This window comes from Papio anubis, chromosome 3, assembly GCF_008728515.1.
Source record: "Papio anubis isolate 15944 chromosome 3, Panubis1.0, whole genome shotgun sequence".
NCBI lineage: Eukaryota > Metazoa > Chordata > Mammalia > Primates > Cercopithecidae > Papio > Papio anubis.
Genome location: NC_044978.1, coordinates 94,421,987 through 94,447,227, shown reverse-complemented (window position 1 = coordinate 94,447,227; position 25,241 = coordinate 94,421,987). Strand labels below are relative to the sequence as shown.

Sequence of the window (25,241 nt, the reverse complement as noted above, 5' to 3'; positions counted from 1 at the left end):
TGAGATGTGGTTATCGTACTGTAAAAACCTCAGGGTCTTTTCATCAACAAGTTTTTATTAAGAATACACCTACTAAATTCACACACACACACACACCCCCCCCACTCACTCACATCTATGCTTATATTTATGCTAAGTGACTCTACTAATTAGTTTAGGGTTTCTTTCACACTTTGCTTTTCCTTAAGACTTTACATCTTCCAGCTCTTGCTTATGGCTCTGCCTCCACCAAATTTGTTGAGAATTGTAACAGCCAAAAAAGTAAGTATAACTGAGAGAGAGAGCTGAGGTGCTGATTTTGAACCATGTATACAAGATTTAATACACAGACTTTGTTACCTCTTGACAGCTCATTGGTTACTTTTTTAAAAAAACTTCTTGTTTTACAGCTATATTTTGAGCAATTGATAGTGCTAGACAGTTCTTACGTAGTGTGCTATTAGTGAGTTTGTGTTATTTTCAGATGTTGTTTAGGGTGAGATTTTCAATCTTTAAATTTCCAGATGGAGATACACATGAATTAGAGCGAACAAAACAATATGTAAATGAAGCTTTTCAAGCAGGGGCTATGACATGCTTAATTTGTATTGCTTCGGTGAAGAGAAACCAAGCAGTAAGTTTTTCTCCTTATTTATATTAATGTATCTCCCCAAAATATCTTAGTTTGCACTTATAATATTTAATGATTTATTCTTTTGTTTACTTTTGTTTAAAAATACTTCATTTGAAAATTTTGTATATGAATTGATCTTCATTTTAAAATATATAATTTTTAAAAAATTACCACTAAATGAGTATCCAGTATTCTTAGCACTATTGAAATAACTTAGTTGTCTTCAGTTTTAATGCAAATGTTGATTTGATAGAACATTTTTAGCATCTGTACTTTATAGATTCCCACAAAAGTGAAATGTTAAAATGTACTATATTTTACTACTTTTATTGGGTTTGGAAAAAGATACGGTCCCTATCTTCAAGAAAGTAGAACTTGGCAGTAACACTTATGGCTTAATTAGTTAGCGTATCCTGTGTTAAAGGCATTTTGGGAAGTGGTGAGGGTCAGTGGGGAGAGAGATTTGGACAAAACTCATGTCCTTGGAGGAGCTATGGCCTAGTGATAAAAATATCTATATGTAAATTTAAAAGGGCATTAATGAAGCAATTAAGAAGTGATTACTGAATATGAAAGACTCAACATTTAGACCTTAGATTAATTCACTACTATTATAGCAGCATTGCCTAGAGAAAGCAAATCAAGTCAGATGAAATAGTTTGGTCATGTAGAGTGAATCAGAAATGTAACATGCTCTGGTTGGATAGAAGAGTATATCAGATATAGATTCCTTTTGTGCCTAGAGTCACATCTAGTTGGTTTACTCTGATTTCAGCTACAGGGAATGCATAATCTCTGCATGCAGATACAAACCCACTTTAAACACTTGCTGTGTGTGTGCGTTTTTTCCACCTCTGAATTTTCTTCTTGGAAATTGACTTAGCTAGTACATGGCTATAGTGCAGAAGCACTGGAGAGTTAAAGCCCCTTGCAGCAACATTGTACCACAGGGACTTGGTAGGTGAATGCCCCAACCTCCTTATCATTAGCGGTTGGGGCTGGGCAGTCCAAGGCGTGTTTTACATGGTTCTGCAGATGGTCCCCTGTAGGATTGAGCTTCTGTGGCCCTTAGTGGTAATCAGCTCAACAATATGCCATTCATTGGCATTTCTTTTTCCCGTCTAGTCTCCTTACTCCTGCATCCAAGTTCTTATCTCAGATACTGCTTTGGGGATAACCCAAACTAAGAAGTTGGCTGTTTAATGCTGTTGTTAGCTCATGCAATATGCTACGTATCTGATTTTCTCGAACAGTTGTAAAATGTTATAAGGAAAGGGGAACCGATTTTTATCAGTTTTATCAAAGTATTTGGCAGGTTTTAAAAATGAATTTAGTATTATTCTTAAGCTTTTAAATTATGTATATTCTTAATTTTTGATTACCTAATTTTTAAAATTTAGCATTAGTTAGGTGTTAGACTAACAGGTTTTATGTAACAAAAGGGCTATGTAGATATATATGTGCATATTTATGTTTAAGGATTCTTTCGTAGTATTATTTATACTTGGAAATAACCATCCAACAACAAGAAATTTAAGTACCTACGTCTACATGATGTAATGTATAGCTATAAATATGCTTATAAGAAAGACTATAAAATTACATTTCAGTTATTATAGTATGACCTTATTTTTTAAAAGTATGAAAAAAATATATATAAATTTGGAGACTGTCCAGAATGTTAGCAGTAATTATTTCTAGCTGAATGAATCTGTGTGATTAATAATAATTTTCTTTAACATATTCTACTTTAAATGCATTTCCCATGAAACAGTTCTGTTATACTGGAAGGAAAGACCTTTTTTCTTTAATCCTTAGGTAGCTCTTGAAAATAGTTTAGTGTGATACTCATTTTAAATTATTTTACAATTAACAAAGAAAAATTAACATATATTAACTTCTGGTACCTTTGTCTTAGGTTTGGAGCTGTTCGGGATGTTTCTGTATATTTCACATGCCCTGTATCCAGAAGTGGGCTAAAGACAGCGAGTTTCTTGTATCTTCTGTGACTGATGATGATTTTGGAAAGAGAGATTATCCCTGGCCTTGGTAAATTTTTCTAGTTAGTTGGATTATTATTATTATTTTCAGATGGAGTTTTACTTTTGTCACACAGGCTGGAGTGCAATAGTGATCTTGGCTCACTGCAACCTCCACCTCCTGGGTTCAAGAGATTCTCCTGTCTCAGCCTCCTGAGTAGCTGGGATTATAGACACCCATCACTACGCCTGGCTAATTTTTTGTATTTTTAGTAGAGACGGGGTTTTACCATGTCTGCCAGGCTGGTCTTGAACTCCTGACCTCAGGTGACCCATCCCAAAAAATCCCAAAGTGCCAACTAGGCTGGCATGCCACTGCGCCTGGCCTAGTTGGATTATTAAATTTGTAGAATAAATGAAAATTGTAGATTCTACGTTGCTTTATTGGTGGTTTCAATATCCATGTTGGGCCTTTAATTAGTCATTTGGTGTTTAAATATATGGAACCTTGATAAAGGCTGTTTTTTTTCAATTTGAATTTATATAACTAATAAATCATCCAGACTTAATTTTTCCTCTGCAAAACAGTTCCTTAATTATCCTTTGAAAGGACTTTCAGTTTTCTGTAGGACTGAGAATCATTCATAATTGTGATCTTCTTGTCCAGAATTCTATGAGGATGCATTATTATTACCTTGTACAAGACTATCATTTAATGTATTTTGATTATAAGATTCCCAGTTTTATCCTCCCAAATCTCAAAACTGCAGGTGTATAATATACAATATCATTATTTTTTTACATTTATTAGTTTTGCTTATTATTGATGATTATTTGGTCTTGAGAACTTTTGTTATATTTCCAGAAAGAGTTGGAGAGTCGAATTTTATATCTCTGCTAAGTAAAGACAACAAGAAACTTATTCATGTTGGCTGTCCAGAGAGGTAGATTGACTGTCAAAGTAATGAAGCATAAGCTTCAGGGGCTCTGTGTGGTCACATTTTGTAACTTTAGTAACTAATTTTATGTTTAAAATTTTGAGTTTTTTTTTTTTAAATTTAAATTTTTATTTTTTTGAGACAGTTTTGCTGTGTTGCCCAGGCTGGAGTATAGTGGTGTGATCTCGGCTCACTGCAGCCACTGCCTGTACGGTTCAAGCGATTCTCCTGTCTCAGCCTCTAGAGTAGGTGGGATTACAGGTGCCCGCCACCATGTCCGGCTAAGTTTTGTATTTTTAGTAGAGATGGGGTTTCACCATGTTGGCCAGGCTGGTCTTGAACTTCTGGCCTCATGTGATCTACACACCTTGGCCCCTCAAAGTGTTGAGATTACAGGCGTGAGTCACCGCATCTGGCCAGTGGTGTAGTTTTTAAAAAACATTTAGACATGCTGGTGACTTTTAGAAGAGTATGTAAAAATAATTCTCAGCAATCTGTGAGAGATTTTATTTTCCTGTTACCAATGGGGATATTGAAGTTAATTGAAGGGAGATGATTTCACGCTCCTCACTCTTGAGTAGTGGAGCCAAAATTTGAAACCTAGGATTTCTTACTTTTAAATTCAGTGCTTTTGCTATTCTTTCATCTGAGTTATGTTTTTTGACCTTGCTTTTAGAAATGTTATTTTTCTTTTCATTGAATGCACACTTTTTGAAAACTGTTTCAAACATTTCAAAGTATATTTGTTTTGCTCCTGCATATTATTTACTTGTGGTGGAGGACTTTTAGTGTTTAATAGGTACGGAATTAAGCCAGGTGTTCCAGCTTGTTAGTTTAGAGGTTTAAACCTTACGTATATATTTTTTTACCCTCACTTCTGTTTTAAGTAGTCATTTTGCCATAGAGAAGGAAAGGATCAATTAAAAAAAAATGTACTGTTACTTCTAATTTAAAAGGAACAACAGTTTAATCAGCTGTGCTATATACTTTGTGTTCCATATTTCATATTTTTTTAAGAAAATAAATGACCGTTCTGGTTAAGAACCCATTTTGTTTAATCCTCATCAAGATGGAGCTAGAACTTGGTAAAATGTTAATAATTTTAAGTTATTTTATGGAAATAAAAAATTTAAAATACAGGTTTCTACTAAGATACTACTTTTTAATGAATAAGATCTAGCATAATTACATTTCATTGTTGTCATCCCATTTTAAAATAAAACTCATACATTTGCATATATTACCCTCACTGGGCCAGTTCAGTTTCAGTGCTGATGGGCAGTGTTAAGGTATGTTGAGTTGCCTGTTAGTCATCCATACCCACGCTTATTAAAAATACATATCCCCCTCCACACTAGCTTAAAGGAATAGTAAATACTTTTAATAAAAAAAAATTGAACTCTTCCAATAAAGTGCCAGTTATTTATTCCAGAGACAGATGAACTTAGTATTTTGTTTTTGATTTTTCATTACAAGAACAAATATCTTTTGGTTATTTTGAATATTTATGTGGCATTTATTTGGAAACCGAACATATTCTTATGACAATGAAAATATTTTGTATATGATACAAAAGAAATTTAAATGTTAATATGAAACTTGTTCCCGTGTAATGTACTAACTATACTCATTTGTCTGGGAGATAAGGTTAAAGCGTCTTTTGAGAATGAAGTCATCTATGATGATCTACAAGTACATTTCTGATAGAGCTGAAGGTTAACACTTCTACTACCAAAATTTATTTATTTTAATGATGGAAGTTTAAAGCCTTTCATGGTACTTGAACTTTTCTTTGACTTAGGCACATTCAAATTATATCTTTTTTTGGGCTGGGCACAGTGGCTCATGCCTGTAATCCCAGCACTTTGGGAGGCCAAGGCTGGTGAATCACTTGAGGTCAGGAGTTTCAACTCCTGGCCAACATGGCAAAAACCCCGAATCTACTAAAAATACAAAAAATTAGCTGGGCGTAGTGGCGCACACCTGTAGTCCCAGCTACTTGGGACACTGAGGCACAAGAATTTTTTGTAACTAGGAGGCAGAGGTTGCAGTGAGATGAGATTGCGCCACTATACTCCAGCCTGGGTGACAGAGTGAGACTCTGTCTCAAAAAAGAAAAAAAAAAAGAATTATATTTTTTTGTGCTAGATGTTGTGAATTATGAAATTCTTTATTTTCAAGTTTATTTCCCCTTAATTCTAAATTGTAGTCATGTTTCTTGTGGTATTGCCTGTCTATAACCTGACTTCTCTCTTCTGTTTGCTGTTGCTAATATATTTTGTTTTTTTGTAATCCACAAAACAAAACTTAAAAAGTTGAGCTTTATGAAAAGCAGAGTGAATTTCTCAAGAATACAGTTCAATGAGATCACTTGGACTCGGGAAGGGGAACATCACACACCGGGGCCTATCACGGGGAGGGGGGGCGGGGAGGGATTGCATTGGGAGTTATACCTGATGTAAATGACGAGTTGATGGGTGCTGATGAGTTGATGGGTACAGCACACCAACATGGCACAAGTATACATATGTAACAAACCTGCACGTTATGCACATGTACCCTAGAACTTAAAGTATAAAAAAAAAAAAAAAAAGAATAAAGTTCAGGTAGTTAGTAGAAAACTAATGTTACTTTCTTTTTGTAGCTGTATTCTAGATATGTGCTGTTTAATTCATGGTAACTGGCCACATGTAGCTATTTCAATATTCAGAAATTATAAAATAAGAAATTTGATTCCTTCCTCAGTTGTAAGCACTAGCCACGTTTCAAGTGCTCACAGTATGTGGCTAATTGCTACTGTATTGGGCGATCCCAGTATAAAACTGTTTCATCATCTCAGCACATTATATTGTGCAGTGCTGTTCTATATGGTTGAAATAGATTTTAATAAGATCTTGTTTTTTTTACTAACACAAAGATGGAGCAGAGTTCCTTAACATAAAACTAGTTTAACAGAATATACTCTGTTACTAAGTTCATTTATATTTCTGTCTCTCATGTTGCTTTTAAAGGTGAAGTTAGCTTTAATAATTTATTCTTCTTTGTAGTCCAAAATGTAGGTTTGAGTACAAACGATCTGAAACACCTAGTAGGTACTATTGCTATTGTGGAAAAGTGGAAGATCCACCTTTAGATCCGTGGCTTGTGCCTCATTCATGCGGCCAAGTATGTGAGCGTGAATTTAAACCTTCTTGTGGCCATAAATGTTTACTCCTCTGTCATCCAGGTGAGTTATATATTGCATTTTTAATTGTTTGTGGGTGATTATTTCTTCTTATGTTGAGGCAAAAAAAAAAAAAAATTGTAAAAGTTGAATTCACAATTGAAGTTTGCCATGAGGAAATATTGAAAGTTATTGCCTTTTGTCAAGTATCAGTAAAGAAAGTTCTAGAAATTATTGATAGGCGTAGAAATTGAAAGTTTTAGTTTCTGACTTTAGATTTTTTTTTTTTTTTTTTTTTGCTTTTACTGAATTCTAGGTCCCTGCCCTCCTTGTCCAAAGATGGTCACAACTACTTGTTACTGTAAGAAAGCAAAACCTATCCCTCGTAGGTGCAGTGCCAAGGAATGGTCTTGTCAGCTGCCATGTGGACGGAAGTTGCTTTGTGGGCAACATAAGTGTGAAAATCCTTGTCATGCAGGTAAAAGGCCATACCCATTAGATTTTTCTGACTAAGCAAAAGTCAATTTCTGTGCTAATTTATCATTGTGGTTTTAGGAAGCTGTCAACCTTGTCCAAGAGTTAGTAGACAAAAGTGTGTCTGTGGCAAAAAAGTAGCTGAAAGAAGTTGTGCAAGTCCACTATGGCACTGTGATCAAGTAAGTTTATATGCATTTCGAGGGGTGGGTATTAAAGAATACACAAAGCATAGACAACCTAGAAAGCAGCAAGGCTAATCAGGTTTAGTTGGATAAAAGGCAAGGAAGAATAGCAACTCAGGTGAATTATATCATGTTTTAAGAAACTACTCTTAAATTTAATATCATTTTTAATTATTAGAGGAAAAATTTTTTTCAAAGTAATAGGTATTTATTGAATTTTGGATTCACTACATTTGTACTCTTTCTTGCTAGCTCTTGTCCCCTTCTTCTCTTTCCCCTCTCTTCAACCAGCACCCCTCTCTGCTTCTTGAATTAATCAAATTGAGGAAGTAAGATTGGTTTTATAGGTTGCTTGTCCTAGAATTGGCATGGTTTTAGTGCCACTTAGAACTCCTTGTTCGTGAAAGGCCATATGAAGCTGCATGTAGTTTTTTTCTGTATTGCATTTTTAAAATATACTTTTTGGTGCGTAGGAAATATATGTGTGTGTAAACGTATGTATATATGTACCTATATATATGTATATGTACCTATATATACCTATGTATATATTTACCTATATATACACATATGTATGACACCTGTATAAAATATAAAGTAAAATAATATGAGGGACATAAGCAGTTGTTTATTTGTGATTGAAAAATAGATTGTGTCTTGTATGAAGTCCTTTTTGTTAACTTTTAAATCATTAGTGTTTATTGCATTTTATTTTAGGTATGTGGAAAAACACTGCCATGTGGTAATCACACATGTGAGCAAGTTTGCCATGTTGGTGCTTGTGGAGAATGTCCTCGATCTGGGAAAAGGTTCTGTCCATGTCAGAAATCAAGTAAGATTTATTTTTTTTATATATAGGAAATGAGCTATCAAGCCATGAAAAGACATTCAAAAGACGTGCTCCAGGAAACTTAAGTGCATATTACTAAATGAAAGAAGCCAGTCTGAAAAAGCTACAAAATTTAAGCCTCCAACTATGACATTCTGGAAAGGTCCAAACTGTGGTGATCAATGGCTTCCAGGGGTTGGGGAGAGAGAGAGAGATGAATAGGAGAGACATAGAAGATTTTCAGGGTAGGGAAACTCCTCCGTGTGATACTGTAATGGTGAATATATGTTGTTATACATTTGTCCAAACCTATAAAATATACAACACCATGAGTGAACCCTTATATAAACTATGAGCTTTGGGTGATTATGATGTGTCAATGTAAGTACATCATTTATAACAAATGTACCACTCTGGTGGGGTTTGATAATAGCAGAGGCTGTGCTATTGTCATTATTATGTAATAGGTTATAGGTGAGTTTATTTTAGGCTGCTTTCAGGTAAAGGCATAGTAGGATAGCACTTTGAGTCAGCTTCTTTGACTCCCCACAAATAACAGCATCATATGTATAAGACTGCTTCTAATACTTGTCACAATATGTTTATGTTAAAGGTGAGTTTTATAATTTTGTACTTGTTGCAGTTTTTTAAGAGAGGTGGTTTCATTCTGTTGCCCAGGCTGGAGTGCAGTGGTGTGATTCTAGCTCACTGCAGTCTCAGACTCCTGGGCTCAAGTGATCCTCCTGCCTCAGCCTTCTCAGTAGCTGGGAATACAGGCACCTGCCACCATGGCTGGCTCATTTTAAAAAATTTTTGTAGAGATAGGCTCTTCCTATGTTACCCAGGTTGGCCGCAAACTCCTGGCCTCAAGTAATCCTCCTGTCTCGGCCTCCCAAAGTGCTAGGATTATAAGTGTGAGCCACTGCGCCTGTCCTGAGTTTTATAGCGTTTTAAAGTCTACATCTTTCTTTTTGTCTTTGTGGGGTAGTTCAGAGCAAATTTTTTAGAACAAATTTTTAAATTAGGAAAATTCATGAATGATTTATGTAGTCTTGACTCATTTCTTTAGATAACTATTTCTGAAGGAGATAGCCCTTAAAAATGTGTTTCTTGAGGATGGTAACGTGTCAAATTTCTTTTTAAAAACCATAAGCTTAACAAATATTAGGGATTTTTTCATTAAAGTTAATTTTTCCCAATGATTATGTGGATACAAAAATTTATAGTCTGAAAGTGCCAGCATTCCTTAGGGAACCTGAAGAACATAGCATTTTGTTGATGTTTAATAATAATGTATCTTATTATTAACATTGACTTTTTGTCTGTTTTTAGGATTTTCTTTGCCTTGTACAGAAGATGTACCAACTTGTGGAGACAGTTGTGACAAAGTACTTGAATGTGGAATTCATAGATGTTCACAGCGTTGTCACCGAGGTCCCTGTGAAACATGTAGACAGGTTAGTCATCTTGTGTAATAATTACTTTTAAGAACTACCTATCATAATATATCAAATGAGATTGTCCTGTGGTTGTTTTCTATTACTTATTTTCATATACATCTGTGTCATCATCTATATGAATTTAGTGACCTAATATTAGGGTAAGAAGCAGGAGAGTACAGGCATACCATGTTTTATTGCATTTCACTTTATTGTGCCTTGCCAATACTGTGTTTTTAATAAATTGAAGATTTATGGTAAGCCTTTGTAAAACAAATCTTTCAGCTCCATTTTTCCAACAGTATGTGCTCATATCTCTGTGTCATATTTGGTAATTCTTGCACTATTTCAGACTTTTTCATTATTATTATATCTGATATGATAGCCTGTGGTCAGTGATCTTTGATGTTACTATTGTGATTGTTTGGGGGTGCTGCAAACCATGCCCATATTAGACAGTGAATTTAATGGTTACATGTTGTGTGTGTGTTCTGACTGCTCTACTGACCAGTCGTTCCCCATTTTCTTTCCCTCTCCTTGGGCCTTCCTATTCCCTGAGAGACAACAATATTGAAATTAGGCCAATTAATAACCCTATAGTGGCTTTTGTAAATGTTCAAGTGAAAGGAAGAGTTGCACATTTCTCATTTAAATCAAAAGCTAGAGATGGTTAAGCTAGTGAGGGAGGCAAGTTGAAAGCTGAAATAGGCTGAAAGGTCTCTTACATCAATTAGCCATGTTGTGAATGCAAAGGAAAAGTTTTTGAAGGAAATTGAAATTGCTACTGCAGTGAATACAGGAATGATAAGAAAGTGAAACAGCCTTATTGATGATAAGGAGGAAGATTTAGAGGTCTACAAAGAAGATCAAAGGAACTATAATATTACCTTAAGCCAAAGCCTACTCCAAAGCAAGGCCCTAACTTCAATTCTGTGAAGGCTGAGAGAGGTGAGGAAGGTGCACAAGAAAAGTTTGAAACTAGCAGAGGTTGGTTCATGAGGTTTAAGGAAAGAAGCCCTGTTCATAATATAAAGGTGCAAGGTGAAGCAGCAAGTGTTGATGTAGAAGCTGTCAGGTTATCCAGATGATCTAGCTAAGGTAATTGATGAAGGTGGCTACGTTAAAGAAAAGATTTTCAAGTGAGATGAAATAGCCTTCTACTGGAAGAAGATACCATATAGGACTTTCACAGTTAAAGCTTCAAAGCATCAAAGAATAGGCTGACTTTTCTTCTTAAGGGCTAATGTAGCTCCTTAATTGCTCATTAATTGATAATGTAGCTCATTAGTGTAGCTCATAATTGAAGCCAATGCTCATTTACTATTTCAAAAATTGTAGGGGTCTTATGAATTTTGCTGAACCTAGTCTGCTTATGCTCTGTAAATGGAACAACAAAGCCTAGATGACAGCACATCTATTGACAGCACAGCTTTATGGCATGGTTATAAGCCCACTCTTGAGACTGACTGATCAGGAAATTTTCTTTTCAAAATATTACTGCTCATTGACAATGCACCTGGTCACCCATGAGCTCCGATTGAGGTGTATAAAGAGATGAATGCTTTTATGCCATGTCTGCTAACACAATATCCATTCTGCAGCCCATGGATCAAGGAATAATTTTGACTTTCAAGTTCTATTTTTTAAGAAATACATTTACTAAGGCTATAGCTGCCATAGATAGTGATTCCTCTGATGAATCTTGGCGATGTAAATTGAAAACCTTCTGGAAAGGATTCCTCATTTTAGATGCCATTCAGAATATTCATTATAACAAGAGTAGGTCAAAATATCAACAGTAACTGGAGTTCATAAGAAGTTGATCCCAGCCCTCATGGATGACTTCGAGTGTTCAAGACTTCAGTAGAGGTCTAGACTTGAGACTTTAAAGTTGTATATGTCATTTTGGTTTTGACCAGAGTACCAAGTCCACAAGTTAGCTTACTAGGTAATTTAGTTGTTTTGGCTTTACTGAGACAAGAGTTGCAGATGTTATGGTTGTAATGAAATGGAAGTGGTTTTTTTATGTGGGTTTTTTTTTTACTATTTAGTATCAGTTTTCTAAATTTAATAACAAATTTATATGAAGTCCTTTTTAGAGCAAAGTAAGATATAAGTAAATGTTTTAGGAAATTCAAATTGGTTTTTGGTAAAGTTTGTTATACAAATTTAGTGTTAAAATTTTTGTTCTTTATGTTTTAATAATTGTAAAAGGTGCAATGTGAGGAGAAAATATTAACAAAAATAATTTTAATAGCATTTATTTTATTCTTCCAGGAAGTGGAAAAGCATTGTCGCTGTGGAAAGCATACGAAACGAATGCCTTGTCATAAACCTTATCTGTGTGAAACTAAGTGTGTTAAGATGCGTGACTGTCAGAAGCATCAATGTAGAAGAAAGGTTTGTGTATTAACCTTGGAAACCTCTGATTTAAAGACTGTATTGAATTTCTCCATTTTGGACCCGCAATAAGTGCTGTCTTGAACTCTTTCTCAAATGTTCAGGCATATGCTTTGTTTTAATATATTAATAAATATTCTAGATTAACCTTAATCTAGATAATTTTTGTACTAGTGGGAATTGTACCAATTTTTTTCAGATGAGAAGTTTCTTGTCCTGTGCATTGTCCTCTCAGCTTGATATTTCTGATCACTGACTGTTTCTGATCACTGAAATGTATGATTTTCGTATATTTTATATTTGTGTATTTTATAAACCCCAAATACATTGTCTTTACTTTTGCTTTAAATAATCAGTTATCTTTTAAAGAGCTTGAAAAAATAAGAAAAAGTAATTTTTGATATTTATCATCATACTTTTGGTGCTTTTCATCTTTTTGTACAGATTCACATTTCCATCACATTTCATTTTTTTTCTATTCTGAAGGATTTCCTTTAACATTTCTAATAGTGCTGGCCATGAATTCTTTCAACTTTGTATGTCTGAATATAACTTTCTTTAGTCTTTGTGAAAAGTATTTTTACTTTAGAGCTCTAGTTTGGCAGTTTTTAACCCCCATACTTTGAAGGTATTGCTCTACTATCTTTTAGCTTGCATTTTTTCCAATAAGTAGTATGCTGTGATTGTTATATTTGTTCCTCGGTACTGATTGTTTCTCTTTTTTTCTGGCTGGTTATTAAGATCTTTCTCTTTATCACGTTTTCAGCAGTTTGTTTCTGGTGTTCCTTGGTGTAGTGTTCTTTATGTTTCTTAACTTAGTTTTCATTGAGCTGCTTAGATCTGTAGATTTATAGTTTTTATTATATTTGTGAAATTTTTGGTCTTTATTTCTTCAGATTTTTTTTTTCTGTTTTCCTGTACTCATCACCTTCTGAGACTTTGAGGACATGTATATTATATGCTGCTTAAATTTCTAAGTTCACAAAAATAAAAAAAATGTTTATTTTTCAGTCTGCTTCTGTTTTAGTTTACATAGTTTTGTCTTCAACATCGCTAATTTTCTTCTGCATTGTCTAATCTGCTTTTTATCCCATCCTGTGTTTTTCATCTGAGAAGTGTATTTTCATCTCTAGAAGTTGGATTTGGGTCTTTTTTATATCTTCTGTGTTTCTCCTTAGCATGTTCATGCTTCCTCTATCTACTTGAATGTTAGATAGGTTATATTTGTAATGTCTGCTTTAATATCCTTGTGTACTAATTCTGTCATCTTTCATTTCTGAGTCTGTTTCTGTTTATTGATTTTTCTGCTTTTTGGGGATTGTATTTTCCTGCTTCTTTGTCTGCTAGATGATTTTTGATTGTTTCTAGACATGAACTTCTTTTTGTTTGTTTATTTGTATTTCTTTAAATATTTTTAAGCCTTATTCTGGGACAAAGTTAAGTTACTCAAAAATTCTTTGTTCTTTCAGAGGCTTGATATTTTTAAGTGTGACCAGAACACTCTTTTGTTTAGGGCTAATTTGGCCCCATTACTGAGGCAATAAGTATTCTAAGTACTCTACTTGATGCCCAGGTATTAGAAGATCCTTCCACTCTGGCTGTAAGGAACACAGAGTTTTTCCCAGCCTTGTGTGATCTCTGGAAATTATTCTGCCTTCTCTTTCCAGTGGTTCAGCTTTTGGGTTGTTTCCTCTCACACAATACAGACCAGTACTCAGCCAAAGACCCAAGGAGTTCTTTCTGGAGTTCTTCAGAGCTTTTTCTGTGCTGCTGCCTTCTCTCCACAAATTCTAGCCACACTGGCCTCTCTGAATTACGAATGTTGTCTACTCAACTTTGTAAGACAGCCAGATTCTGCTTATGATCTTCTTCCTTGTGCTGTAGCCAGAAGTCTTCATGTGTAAGCTGATGGCACTGCAGGCCTTACCTACTTTGTTTCCCTTCTGTTAGGGACTGCCATCTGTGCTGCCTCATTATCTAATGTCTGAAAACTGTTGCTTCATATCTTTTATCTGGTTTGCTGGTTGTTTGAGACAGGAGTGTAAATCTGGTAGTTGTTACTCCATCGTAACTTGAAACAGAGGTGTCTATTGGCTTATTCAAGTCATGGACCACATAACCTTTTCCCCCACCGGCAAAGTGATAGGATAGGCACATAGTATTACTCAATAAACATTTGTCTAATTGAATACACTGTATTGCCTTTTTTTTTTTTTGAGAAGGAGTCTTGCTCTGTCGTCCAGGCTGAAGTGCAGTGGTGTGATCTTGGCTCACTGCAACCTCCGCTTCCCATGTTCAAGCAATTCTCCTGCCTCAGCCTCCCTGAGTAGCTGGGACTACAGGCATGTACCACCATGCCTGGCTAATTTTTGAAAATAAACTATATTGACTTAATTGCTTTTTAATAATGTATAGTTTGTTTTTAGCTATTTTTATATACTGCAACTATACAACCCTAAGTTTCTTTAAGACAATTGTATTCTGTATTTCCTTTCCAAAGTTAGGTAAGTAAGAAGTTAAGGAAAGAGTTAAGATGGCAATATAGACTTGAAGTAGTTGACTAGTGTCCATGATTGAAAAATTAGGACAGGTCATAGCTAGCTATATTTCTCACACACGGAAGTGTCTGTGAAACCAGGGAAGTGACAAAGAAAGCTGGATGCAAATAGCCTATCTCTGCTTCTCTTCTTTAGTCTCTTATTCTATGGTTTGAAAATAACTGTCAAACGAAGCCAGGAACAGTGGCTTATGCCTATAATCCCAGTACTTTGGGAGGCCAAGGCGGGCAGGTCACTTGAGCTCAGGAGTTTGAAAGCAGCCTGGGCAACATGGCAAAACTCCTTCTCTACCAAAAATACAAAAACTACCCAGGTGTGTTGGGGAGAGCATGTGGAACTAGGTACTCAGGAGGCTGAGGTGTGAGGATGGCTTGAGCCTGGGAGGTGGAGGTTGCAGTCAGTCAGGACTGTGCTATTACACTCTAACCTGGGCAACAGAGCCAGACCCTGTCTCAAGAAAAAAGAAAAAGAAAATAAATAACTGCCAAATGAATCTGTACATTGACTTGATTTTAATTAAATTTTTTAAAAAGCCAGACTAATTGTTTTCCTGTATTGACATTCCTTTGGTTAATATTGTTAGTCTCTGCATAGATAAAGGAATGAAATTATCTGATGGAAATGTTTTGAATCATAGAATGATTAACTGAAGGTCAAGAAAATTTAGCTTGATTTGTTAAATTAGGTCATCATAAGTTCTTAGTGAAGTATGTTTACTTACCAGAAGAATGTTGATATTCTTGAACACTTCTTTTAGTGAAAAGTATATCTTTTCTTTCTATAAGTTCTGTAACTAGTAATGACATGCCTATTATTAATGGGTTTTTGAATTACCTGTTCTTTATATGTTGCTTTCTCTTCAGTGTTGCCCTGGAAATTGTCCACCTTGTGATCAAAACTGTGGACGGACTTTAGGATGTAGAAATCATAAGTGTCCATCTGTCTGTCACAGAGGTAAACTTTAACAATAGCTATGATTTTATGTTTGTATTGATGTAGTGGTTTTTTTTTTTATTGTCAATATTCAATATAATGTATTGAGATAGTGTTTTATAGTCATCGTGTATCTCACTTGACTCTCTTAACCTTGAGAATAAGGTAAGACAGTTTGCCAGTGTCCCTATTTTATAGGCAAAGAGGTTGAAACTTAAGAGGGTTCAGTGACTTACTCAGGGAAATGTCTAATACATTTGAACCCAGGATTTCTGTATATAAAAGTATTGTCCTTTCTATAACACTATGTTGTTTTCCTACTTCCTAACTTTCCCCACACAATTTTTTAATCAATGAAGGTATTCTTAGCGTTTTGAACACCTTATTTATTCTGAATTTTATGTACTTATTTGGAGTTAAATCTAGTGAAGGATTAGATATGTCCTAAGCTGGTGATTTTTAAACATTTTGATCTCATGACCCCTTTACACTCTTTGGTCCCCAAAGGCCTTTTGTTACAAATGTGAGTTTTATTCATTGACATTTATTGTATTTGAAATTAAAATAAAATGTAATAATATTTATTTTTTTAAAAAATAGCAATATTAATCCCATTATATCTTAATACAAGTAATGTACTTTTATGAAAAATAACTATTATCTGAAAAAAGTAGAAAATTTTACATTCCTACAAATGTCTTTAATGTCTAGCTTAACAGAAAATAGCTGGATTCACATATATTCATTCTACATTCAATCTGCTGTGGATATCACTTGTCACTAGCTTCTGGAAAACTCTATGCATGTAAGACCTTGCAGACCTCCTGAAAGGGTCTCAAGAACCGCTAGGGTTCCTGGAGTATACTTTGAGAATTACGTTCTAAGTTATTACTAGACATTGAAAACTGAGTTAACTTCACTCATTTGGATTATGTTGATATGAAATGGAATCTACTGAGATATGGTATAGAGTATTAGAAAGATCATGAACTTAGAGTAAGAAATCCTGGATTTAAGCCTAGACTCTGCCAGTTAGTAGTTTAATACCTAGAACAAGCTACTAAACTGTTTCTTGGTTGATCTCCCAATCCTTTCAGAAATCCTGCATCATATATGGAACTATTGTTATTTTATATGTGGAACAGGCCAGGAGACTATTGGCCCAAGGTGAATAGAACTAGTCACAGAGTCAGGATGTGAACCCAGTGTTTATAATATTTCCATTATATTACATTCCTTCCCCATTAGGAAAAGTGTCAGATTCTATTACCCTGTAGACATTTTCTGTAGGTGTTCTTTGATTTGTCAGTGAAGTTTAGAAACAGTTTTTCAGGTATGTTCTCACCAACACTAGAAAGATTTTATTTTCTTTTATAGTCATTACATCACTGACCCATTGAGTTTTTGCAGATTCTTGCAAACTACATCTCTGTAATGTAACTGGTTTAACAGTAGTAAATCTACTATTTTGTTATTTACCACATTGCAAGATCAAAGGAGGAATGAGATCATCTTGATAAACATCTAAAAATGGTTGATAAATCCAACATTTATATAAGATAAAAATTTAATTGGAAATAGACATATCCTTAACCTGATAAAGAGTATCTGCAAAGTTTAGAGCAAATATAAATATCATACTTACTGGAGAAGTGTTGGAAGCATTTCCTTCTCTCATATTTTTGTGAAGCAAAGCCCACAAATATTTCAGTATTAATCTCTAAAAGATGGATTCTTAACCTAAACATAGTTAACATATTTCTTCATATCAGCAAATATCTGGTGTTCAAACTTCTTGTTGTCTCATAAGTAACTTCATTTTTTACGTCAGTTTATGGACTCTAAAACCTAATAAAATTGACATTGTAATTGGTTTTGTTTCAAAAGTCTTTTAATTTATAATTTCCATCCTCTGTCTCCTTTTTTCCCTTGTGACTTATTTGTTGAAGAAACTAGGTTGCTTTATTTAGTTTCTCAGAGCCTGGGTTTTGCAGATTGCATCTCTGTGGTATTATTTAACATGTTTCTCTGTCTTCTGTATTTTCTGTAACCTGTTAATTGGATCTAGAGGTTTGATCAGATTCAAGTTTTGATATTTTTTGGTAGAGTGGTGTTTTTTTTTTTTGTCATTGTTGTTGTTTTTTTAGATTTTTATTAACCCTTAAAAAAGCTTATTAGTCACAACAAAATTTTCCCTGATGGAAAGTATATGGAAGATGCTGTTGTGCAACTCTCAACATTTGTTTCATCTACAGTTTTAAAAGAATGTGGAATCATAGTATCATACTATTTTTCCATCATTCTAGAATCCTTCGTAAGCAGAATTATACAGTAATTTATAGGGGGAATGTACTAACTGTATGCTTGTGTTGCGGGTATATGAAAATTTGATTTATAGTTTTCTTTTTCTTTTTTTTTTTTTTGGGACGGAGTCTCTCTCTGTCACCAGGCTGGAGTGCAGTGGTGTGATCCCCTCACTGCAACCTCTGACTCTCCCGTTCAAGTGATTCTCCTGCCTCAGCCTCCCGAGCAGCTGGGATCACAGGCATACGCCACCACGTCCAGCTAATTTTTGTATTTTTAGTAGAGCCGGGATTTCACCATGTTGGCTAGGATGTTTCGATCTCCTGATCTCGTAATCTGTCTGCCTCAGCCTCCCAACGTGCTGGGATTACAGGCATGAGCCGCAGCCCCCGACCGATTTATAGTTTTTTTTTTTAAGTTCTGGATCATCTGTGTTTATAGTTTTAGAACTACCCGAATCATACCTATTTTGGCTGTTAACTGGTATTGGACAGTGTAGTTATAGTCTCCGTATACTACTTTTTCATTTTGCAAGTATTATCATGGAAGCTATTTTAATTAAAATATGTTATGCTTTATAGGTATGTATAACGAATTCTGTTGGTCAGTAGGGAGACTGTTTAGAGAAATTATCCCTTATTCTCAAAATCTAATTTTAAAAAACGTGATACTGTTGTTTAGAATAGCAAAAAGGTTATGTTTGATAAGTTCCTCTGCTGAAGATGAACGAAAAATTGTCATTGTTAAGTATAGAAACTGATATAATATGCTGAATGAGAGCTGACTTAAATATTACTATCAACTTTAAAAATACAACTCGTAGTCATTCTTTGGGTAAAATAAAAATAAAACTTGATTATGTGGGTTAGGATAATTGACTTGCATTAACATCAAGAATATATGTGTAAAACACATTGGGTGTTTTGTATAATAAATGTTATGTTTGACCCTACGATGTTTTACCTCTAATTTTCTCTTTTTCTATGTTCATTATTTGAATTATAATTCTTAATTTGTATTTGTTTTAGGGAACCATTTTGAACTTCTAGAGGCACTTAAGCCAGGATATTGTCCATCTTTAATCTTTTTTTTATCAGGTTAACTCCCGGTCCGTGTTTTGCTTGGTCCTGACACCTAAGCAACAGTCTCTTTAAGATACTCATTTCTTTGTTGAAAACTCTTCTTCCTTCATTATTTCATTTCTGATAGAGTTCCTTACGGAGAAAACTAGAGTGGAAGAAAGCTCTTAAGATGATAACAGAATCTCTTGGAGAGAACTTTATAACCTGCTTTAAAGATTTCTTTGATTTTGTTTTTTTATATTTCTGCCAACCCATAATAAAAGAGCGTAAAAAGCTGAAACCAAAATAACGTTTTTTTTTTTTTTTATGTTTAAAAGAGATATATTTGGGATTATAGCCTAAAATGGTGCCTTAGTACTTAGTCTTTCACAAAGTACAGTTAATGGAAAATGGACTGTACTTGCTACTAACCAATATCAGGTCATGAGAGAGAAGTTACCGGGAATTCGTCTAAAAATTGTGTACTTGGATAGATGTATGAAAATAGGCCAACGATATTATTGTTAATGTTAAATTTTCCAAAGACTTAAATCCGTTTTTGCTTGTTTTAGTTTTGAATGAATAATATGTTAAATTTGTTGTGTAGAACAGAAGTTTTAGCAAATTTTAGAGAAATGTCTAAAACTTTATTGAGATACCGGTGGGTACAGAGAGAAAAGTGTTATAAATCAGGGGCTGGGTGCAGTGGCTCACGCCTGTAATCCCACCATTTGGGAAGCTGAGGTGGGAAGATTGCTTGAGTCCAGGAGTTCAAGACCAGCCTGGGCAACATAGTGAGACCCTCCCATCTCTATAAATAATCAGAAATTAACTGGGCATGGTGGTGTGTGTCTGTAGTCCCTGCTACTTGGGAGGCTGAGGTGGGAGAATTGCTTGAGCCCAGAAAGTTGAGGCTGCAGTGAGCCATGATCATGCGACAGCACTCAGCTTGAGCAACAGGGTGAGACCCTGTTACAAAAAAAGAAGAGAAAAATGTTACAAGTTAAAAGTATACAGCTTGTTGAATTTTTACGAACTGAACATAGCCAGGTAACCAAAACTTACATAATTAAACAGAACATTACCAGAATTTTCAACACCCTACTTGGATCCTTCATAACCATTACTCTGATTTTGAACAGTATGGATTAGTTTTTCTTGTTTACTTTATATAAATGGAATCATGCACTATGTACTCTTTGTGTCTGAATCAATGTTTTATGGTAAGATTCATTCATGTTGTTGTAGTTTCTTCATTCTGGTTGTAGAGTATCCCATTGTGTGAATATACTAAATTTATGTATTTTACCATTGATAGGCATTTGGGTAGTTAAGGAAACTTTTTAATTGTCAGTATTTTTTTTTCAGGCAGTTGCTATCCCTGCCCAGAAACCGTAGATGTGAAGTGTAATTGTGGCAATACAAAGGTGACAGTGCCCTGTGGCCGAGAACGTACCACAAGACCACCCAAGTGCAGGGAGCAATGCAGGTGAGTTTGAAGCTTTGTACAAGCTTCTATCTGATGTTGTACAAATTTAAATTCATATTGGCTTTTAATATTTTAATTTAATTTTGCTTTAGTGTTTTAAAATGTTAATATTCACAGTATACTCATTCTATATGGAATCAGAAGATATATAAATAGATAATTGTCCTTTAGATGTAATTATTCAATGATTAAAAGTAATTTTTGAAAATTGTACTTTATGATTTAGTCGACCACCAACTTGTCATCATACAAGTCAAGAAAAACATCGCTGTCACTTTGGCTCTTGTCCACCATGTCATCAACCTTGCCAAAAAGTTTTGGAGAAATGTGGTCATTTGTGTCCTGCTCCGTGTCATGATCAAGCATTAATAAAGCAGACTGGCAGGGTAAGGGAATAATGCTATTAAAGAAATAGTGCATTGCTGTGGGTTGTACTTTCTTGCTTTTACTTAGTTTTTCAACAAGCAATGATTAAGCGCTTATTGGGAAGCACTGTGCTTGGAGCAGGGTACAAGGTAATGAAGACTTGATTTTTTTGTTTTAAGCAACTCACAGTGTAGAAAAGGAGTGAGACCAATAAACAGTGTTTGCAAATACAGTGTGATAGTTACATTATGATCATGATATAGATGAATTTGGCAGTCCTCCTTCATATATTGTGGTTTAGGGTTATAGATGTCTCCTATAACCTTATTTTAAAGATTTGTTCACTTTTTAATATTTTATTTAATATTTATTTATTTATTTTTTGAGACAGAGTCTCACTCTGTTGCCCAGGCTGGAGTGCAGTGGTGTGATCTCAGTCACTGCAGCCTCCACCTCCCGGGTTCAGTGATTCTCATGCCTCAGCCTCTGAGTAGCTGGGATTATAGGCGCCTGCTACCATGTCCAGCTAATTTTTGTATTTTTAGTAGAGATGGGGTTTCACCTTTTTGATCAGGCTGGTCTCGATCTCCTGACCTCAAGTGATCTACCCTCCTCGGCCTCCCAAAGTGCTGGAATTACAGGCGTGAGGCACCATGCCCAGCTCATCCTCATGAATATTGAGCCCTAACTAAGTATCAAGCATTTTTTTAGGTGCTGAGGAATAACAGTGAGTAAAATAATGGAGGTTATATTCAATTGGTAGATGTTTTTCTCATTTCCTTATTGGAAGTAAAGGAGGCTACACTGCCTTTTTTCTACCATTTATAAACTGGATTCTGTCTCAGTTAGTAATATCAAATGTGTGTGGAGGGGAACAATTTAATACAGATAAAATGGAATATTTCAGTAAGCACAATTTATTTGAAAGAATTTCAACCTGCTTGAGCAGAGGATACATGGAATTATTTTCTTAGATTCTTAAAATGGCCATATGATTTAATCCCTCTGACTTAAAATTCTTATGTATTTTATTTGTAGCACCAGCCTACAGGCCCTTGGGAACAGCCTTCTGAGCCAGCATTTATTCAGACTGCATTACCGTGTCCTCCATGTCAAGTTCCTATTCCTATGTAAGTATTAGAATTTCAAATAAAAGAAAAAAAAAAAATTTTTTTGACATAGCTTAAAGGGTATCTGAAGTCAATCTCCCTTTTTTCTTAGTTCAGTTCATTATTATTTCAGGCCTAACCTATAAACTAGTCTGTCTGTCTTAAGCTTCATTCTTTTCAAACATGTTTGTCGTACTTGCTTATAAACCTCCTATAGATATCTTTTTTTGAGTCTTTACCCCCAGTTGGAGTTTGAAGTCTTTCTTAGCTTTCCATAGCAACTTGTGCATGCAGTTACAAAAACCAATCCAAGGAACATCATTTGTTAGTTTTGCTGATGATTCCCATACTAGAGTGGAAGCTCCCTGAAGACAGAAGAAAGCCAAGTTTTACATAAGGCAAACTTGGGGAATATTTAAAGGAAGCCTTGGAAATGAGAGGAAGTAGTTTCCTGTATGGGCCAGTGAATGACTAGGACTGAGCTATAAAGAGCTGAACCTACAGTAATAGGGAATCCTGGAATTTTTTATACTTCCAGCAGAGGTTATGGAGTATAGGGAAAAAAGAAGCGCAGAATGCTGAGAAGCAACATAAAATTAGAAAAGGGGCTGTTGTTTACAACTGAGGTACCAAATTAAACATTGGTATTTCTTGTGTATTGGTCTTTTAAAGAGAGGGTTGTTTTTGTTTTTTAATTGTAAAAGCTTTCATTTGCACAACATTCCTCCCAGTTGAAATAGCATATATATTTTTGTATATTGATCACACAGTCAAGTTGGGAGGCAAAGTGTTATTAGGAGATATATGCACAAATAGGGTAATTTTAGTCTGTAGATTTAATGGAGGAGGGCTGTGTAGTTAGCAGAGAGGTTTTTCATGTAGGTATTCAGTTATTTGAGGCTACTCTTTTACTGAAGACTTAAGTTATAATCATGAGGAACCAAGTTGTTGCTAATATCTCTTACTAAGTTAGAATTATTAGCGGCCTAAAATTTTTCCTTGAGAGAAACAGAAGAGACATTGATATTATAATTCATAGACACAAAAATGTTGTCATATACATAGTACCTAGTTAGCATTGAGTTCCTTAGTCTGGTTTTTTTTTGTTTTTTTTTTTTGAGACGGAGTCTCTGTCACCCAGGCTAGAGTGCAGTGGTTCAATCTCGGCTACTGCAACCTTCTTCCAGGTTCAAGCGACTCTCCTGCCTCAGCCTCCCGAGTAGCTGGGACTACAGGTGTGCACACCGTGCCCAGCTAATTTTTGTAGTTTTAGTAAAGCTGGGATCTCTCCATGTTGCCCAGGCTGGTCTCAAACTCCTGGCCTCAAGTGATCCGCCCAGATTGCTAGGATAACAGGTGTGAGCTACCGTGCCTGGCCCTTAGTCTGTTTTATATTAAGATTATTTAACATATATGTCTATCTTATTTAATTCGGTTAATTTGCTTGAAATCTCAGTTTGGATAAAATATTATTTGACAGTAGAAAAACTGCCTGGAATTACTAAGTCATGTTTACTAGAGGTTTAAAAAATGAAATTAGATTTACAATGGTCTTTCTTTCTTACTTGACTGGAATATGTTGCTGGAAGATATGTGTGTGTGTGTGTGTGTGTGTGTGTGTGTATTAAAACAGATTGTCTCTTAGAGTAATGGCTCTTGAGTTTAGGGTTGTGCTTCCCACTAACTTCTTCTGTGAATAAGTCATATACCTTCTCCGTTTGTTTGTAAAATAACGAGGTTCAAGATAGGTATAGTAATGTCAGTAAGGAGAGAGTTTTCAGAGGTCCTTACCATTATAAAATGTCCTTTGTGTGTAGCAACAATTCGTAAATTTTGTCTGATGTTAGTATAGCCACTACAACTCTCTATTGGTTACTAATAGCATGGAGAAATTCTTAGCAGCAAACTACTGAAACTGACTCAAGAAGAAACAGAAAATCTGAAGAGATTGAATTAGTAATAAAAAATTTACCAAGAAAAACCAGGACCAGATGGCTTCACTCGTGAATTATACCAAAAGTATAAAGAAGAATTAACACCAATCCTTTCACTTAAGGAAGGTCACTTCCCAACTTAATTTAACAAGGCTGGTATTTCCCTAATACTAAAACCAGAGGAAGACATTACAAAAAAAGCTGCAGACCAATATCACATAAGAATATAGATGCAAAAATTCTCCACAAAATACTAGCAAATTGAATCCAGTACCATGTATAAAGATTATATACCATGACCAAATGGAATTATCCCAGAAATATAAGGTTGATTCAACATAAGAAAATCAATCAGTATAATTCTTAAGTCTCACTCTCGCCCAGGCTGGAGTGCAGTAGTACAGTCCTGACTTACTGTAGCTTCAAACTCCTGGGCACAAGGGATTCTCCTACATTAGCCTACTGAGTAATTGGGGCTACAAGCATGCGCCACCATATCTAGCTAATGTTTTATTTATTTACTTATTTATTTTAAATTTTATTTTATTTATTTATTTAGAGACAGAGTCTCGCTTTGTTGCCCAGGCTGGAGTGCAGTGGTGCGATCTTGGCTCACTGCAAGCTCTGCCTCCCAGGTTCAAGCAATTCTCCTGCCTCAGCCTCCTGAGTAGCGGAGATTACAGGTGTGTGCCACCACGATAGCTAATTTTTGTATTTTTTAGTACGGATGGAGTTTCACCACGTTGGTCAGGCTGGTCTCGAACTCCTGACCTCATGATCCACCCATCTTGGCCTCCCAAAGCATGAGCCACCACATCCGGCTGGTTTTTAAAATTTTTGTAGAGATAAGGTTTCACTGTGTTGCCCAGGCTGGTCTCAAACTCCTGGCCTCCAGCAGTCCTCCTGCCATGGCCTTCCAGAGTGCTAGGATTATAGACATAAGCAAGCCACTGCTCATCCAATTGGTGTAATTCTTATCAGCAGAGTAAAGGGCAATTGATAGATGTAGCACAGCATTTGACAGAATCTGACAAACTTTCTTGATAAAAACACTCAAAAAACGTGGAAGAAAAAGATAATTTCCTCAACCTGATAAAGGGCATCTGTGAGAAACCCACACAGTTCACGTAATACGTCGTGGTGAAAGACTGAAAGTTTTCTGCCTAATAACAGGAACAAGACTAGGATGCCTGCTCCTGCCACTTCTTTCAACATTGTACTAGAATTTTTAGCCAGAGCAATTAGGCTAGAGAAAGAAATTAAAAATGTCTTTTTACTTGGAATAAAGAAGAACAATTTGCATTTTCAGATGACATGATCTTGTATGTGAAAAGTCTTAAGGAGTCCTCAAAAATACTATATGAGTTTCTTAATGAGTTCATTACTGTTGTAGAAAACATCACTATACAAAGCCAGTGGAATTTCTGTACACTGGAAACAAACAATCTGAAAATGAAATTAAGAAAA

General features: G+C 35.2%; 1 protein-coding gene across 4 annotated transcripts in view; it reads left to right on the top strand.

Moving 5' to 3' along the window:
* The window catches only part of NFXL1 (nuclear transcription factor, X-box binding like 1), a 67,574-nt gene that overhangs the window by 7,898 nt on the left and 34,435 nt on the right, over positions 1-25,241 (top strand). For all 4 annotated transcript variants that reach the window (XM_021938636.2, XM_021938634.2, XM_021938635.2 and 1 more), the window contains 12 exons: positions 504-613; positions 2,532-2,662; positions 6,578-6,756; positions 7,010-7,171; positions 7,249-7,349; positions 8,070-8,184; positions 9,514-9,638; positions 11,898-12,020; positions 15,442-15,532; positions 20,245-20,365; positions 20,592-20,751; positions 21,770-21,861. In XM_021938636.2, coding sequence (XP_021794328.2) covers positions 504-613; positions 2,532-2,662; positions 6,578-6,756; positions 7,010-7,171; positions 7,249-7,349; positions 8,070-8,184; positions 9,514-9,638; positions 11,898-12,020; positions 15,442-15,532; positions 20,245-20,365; positions 20,592-20,751; positions 21,770-21,861 — 1,510 coding nt within the window. The remainder of the gene's footprint in view (positions 1-503; positions 614-2,531; positions 2,663-6,577; positions 6,757-7,009; positions 7,172-7,248; positions 7,350-8,069; positions 8,185-9,513; positions 9,639-11,897; positions 12,021-15,441; positions 15,533-20,244; positions 20,366-20,591; positions 20,752-21,769; positions 21,862-25,241) is intronic.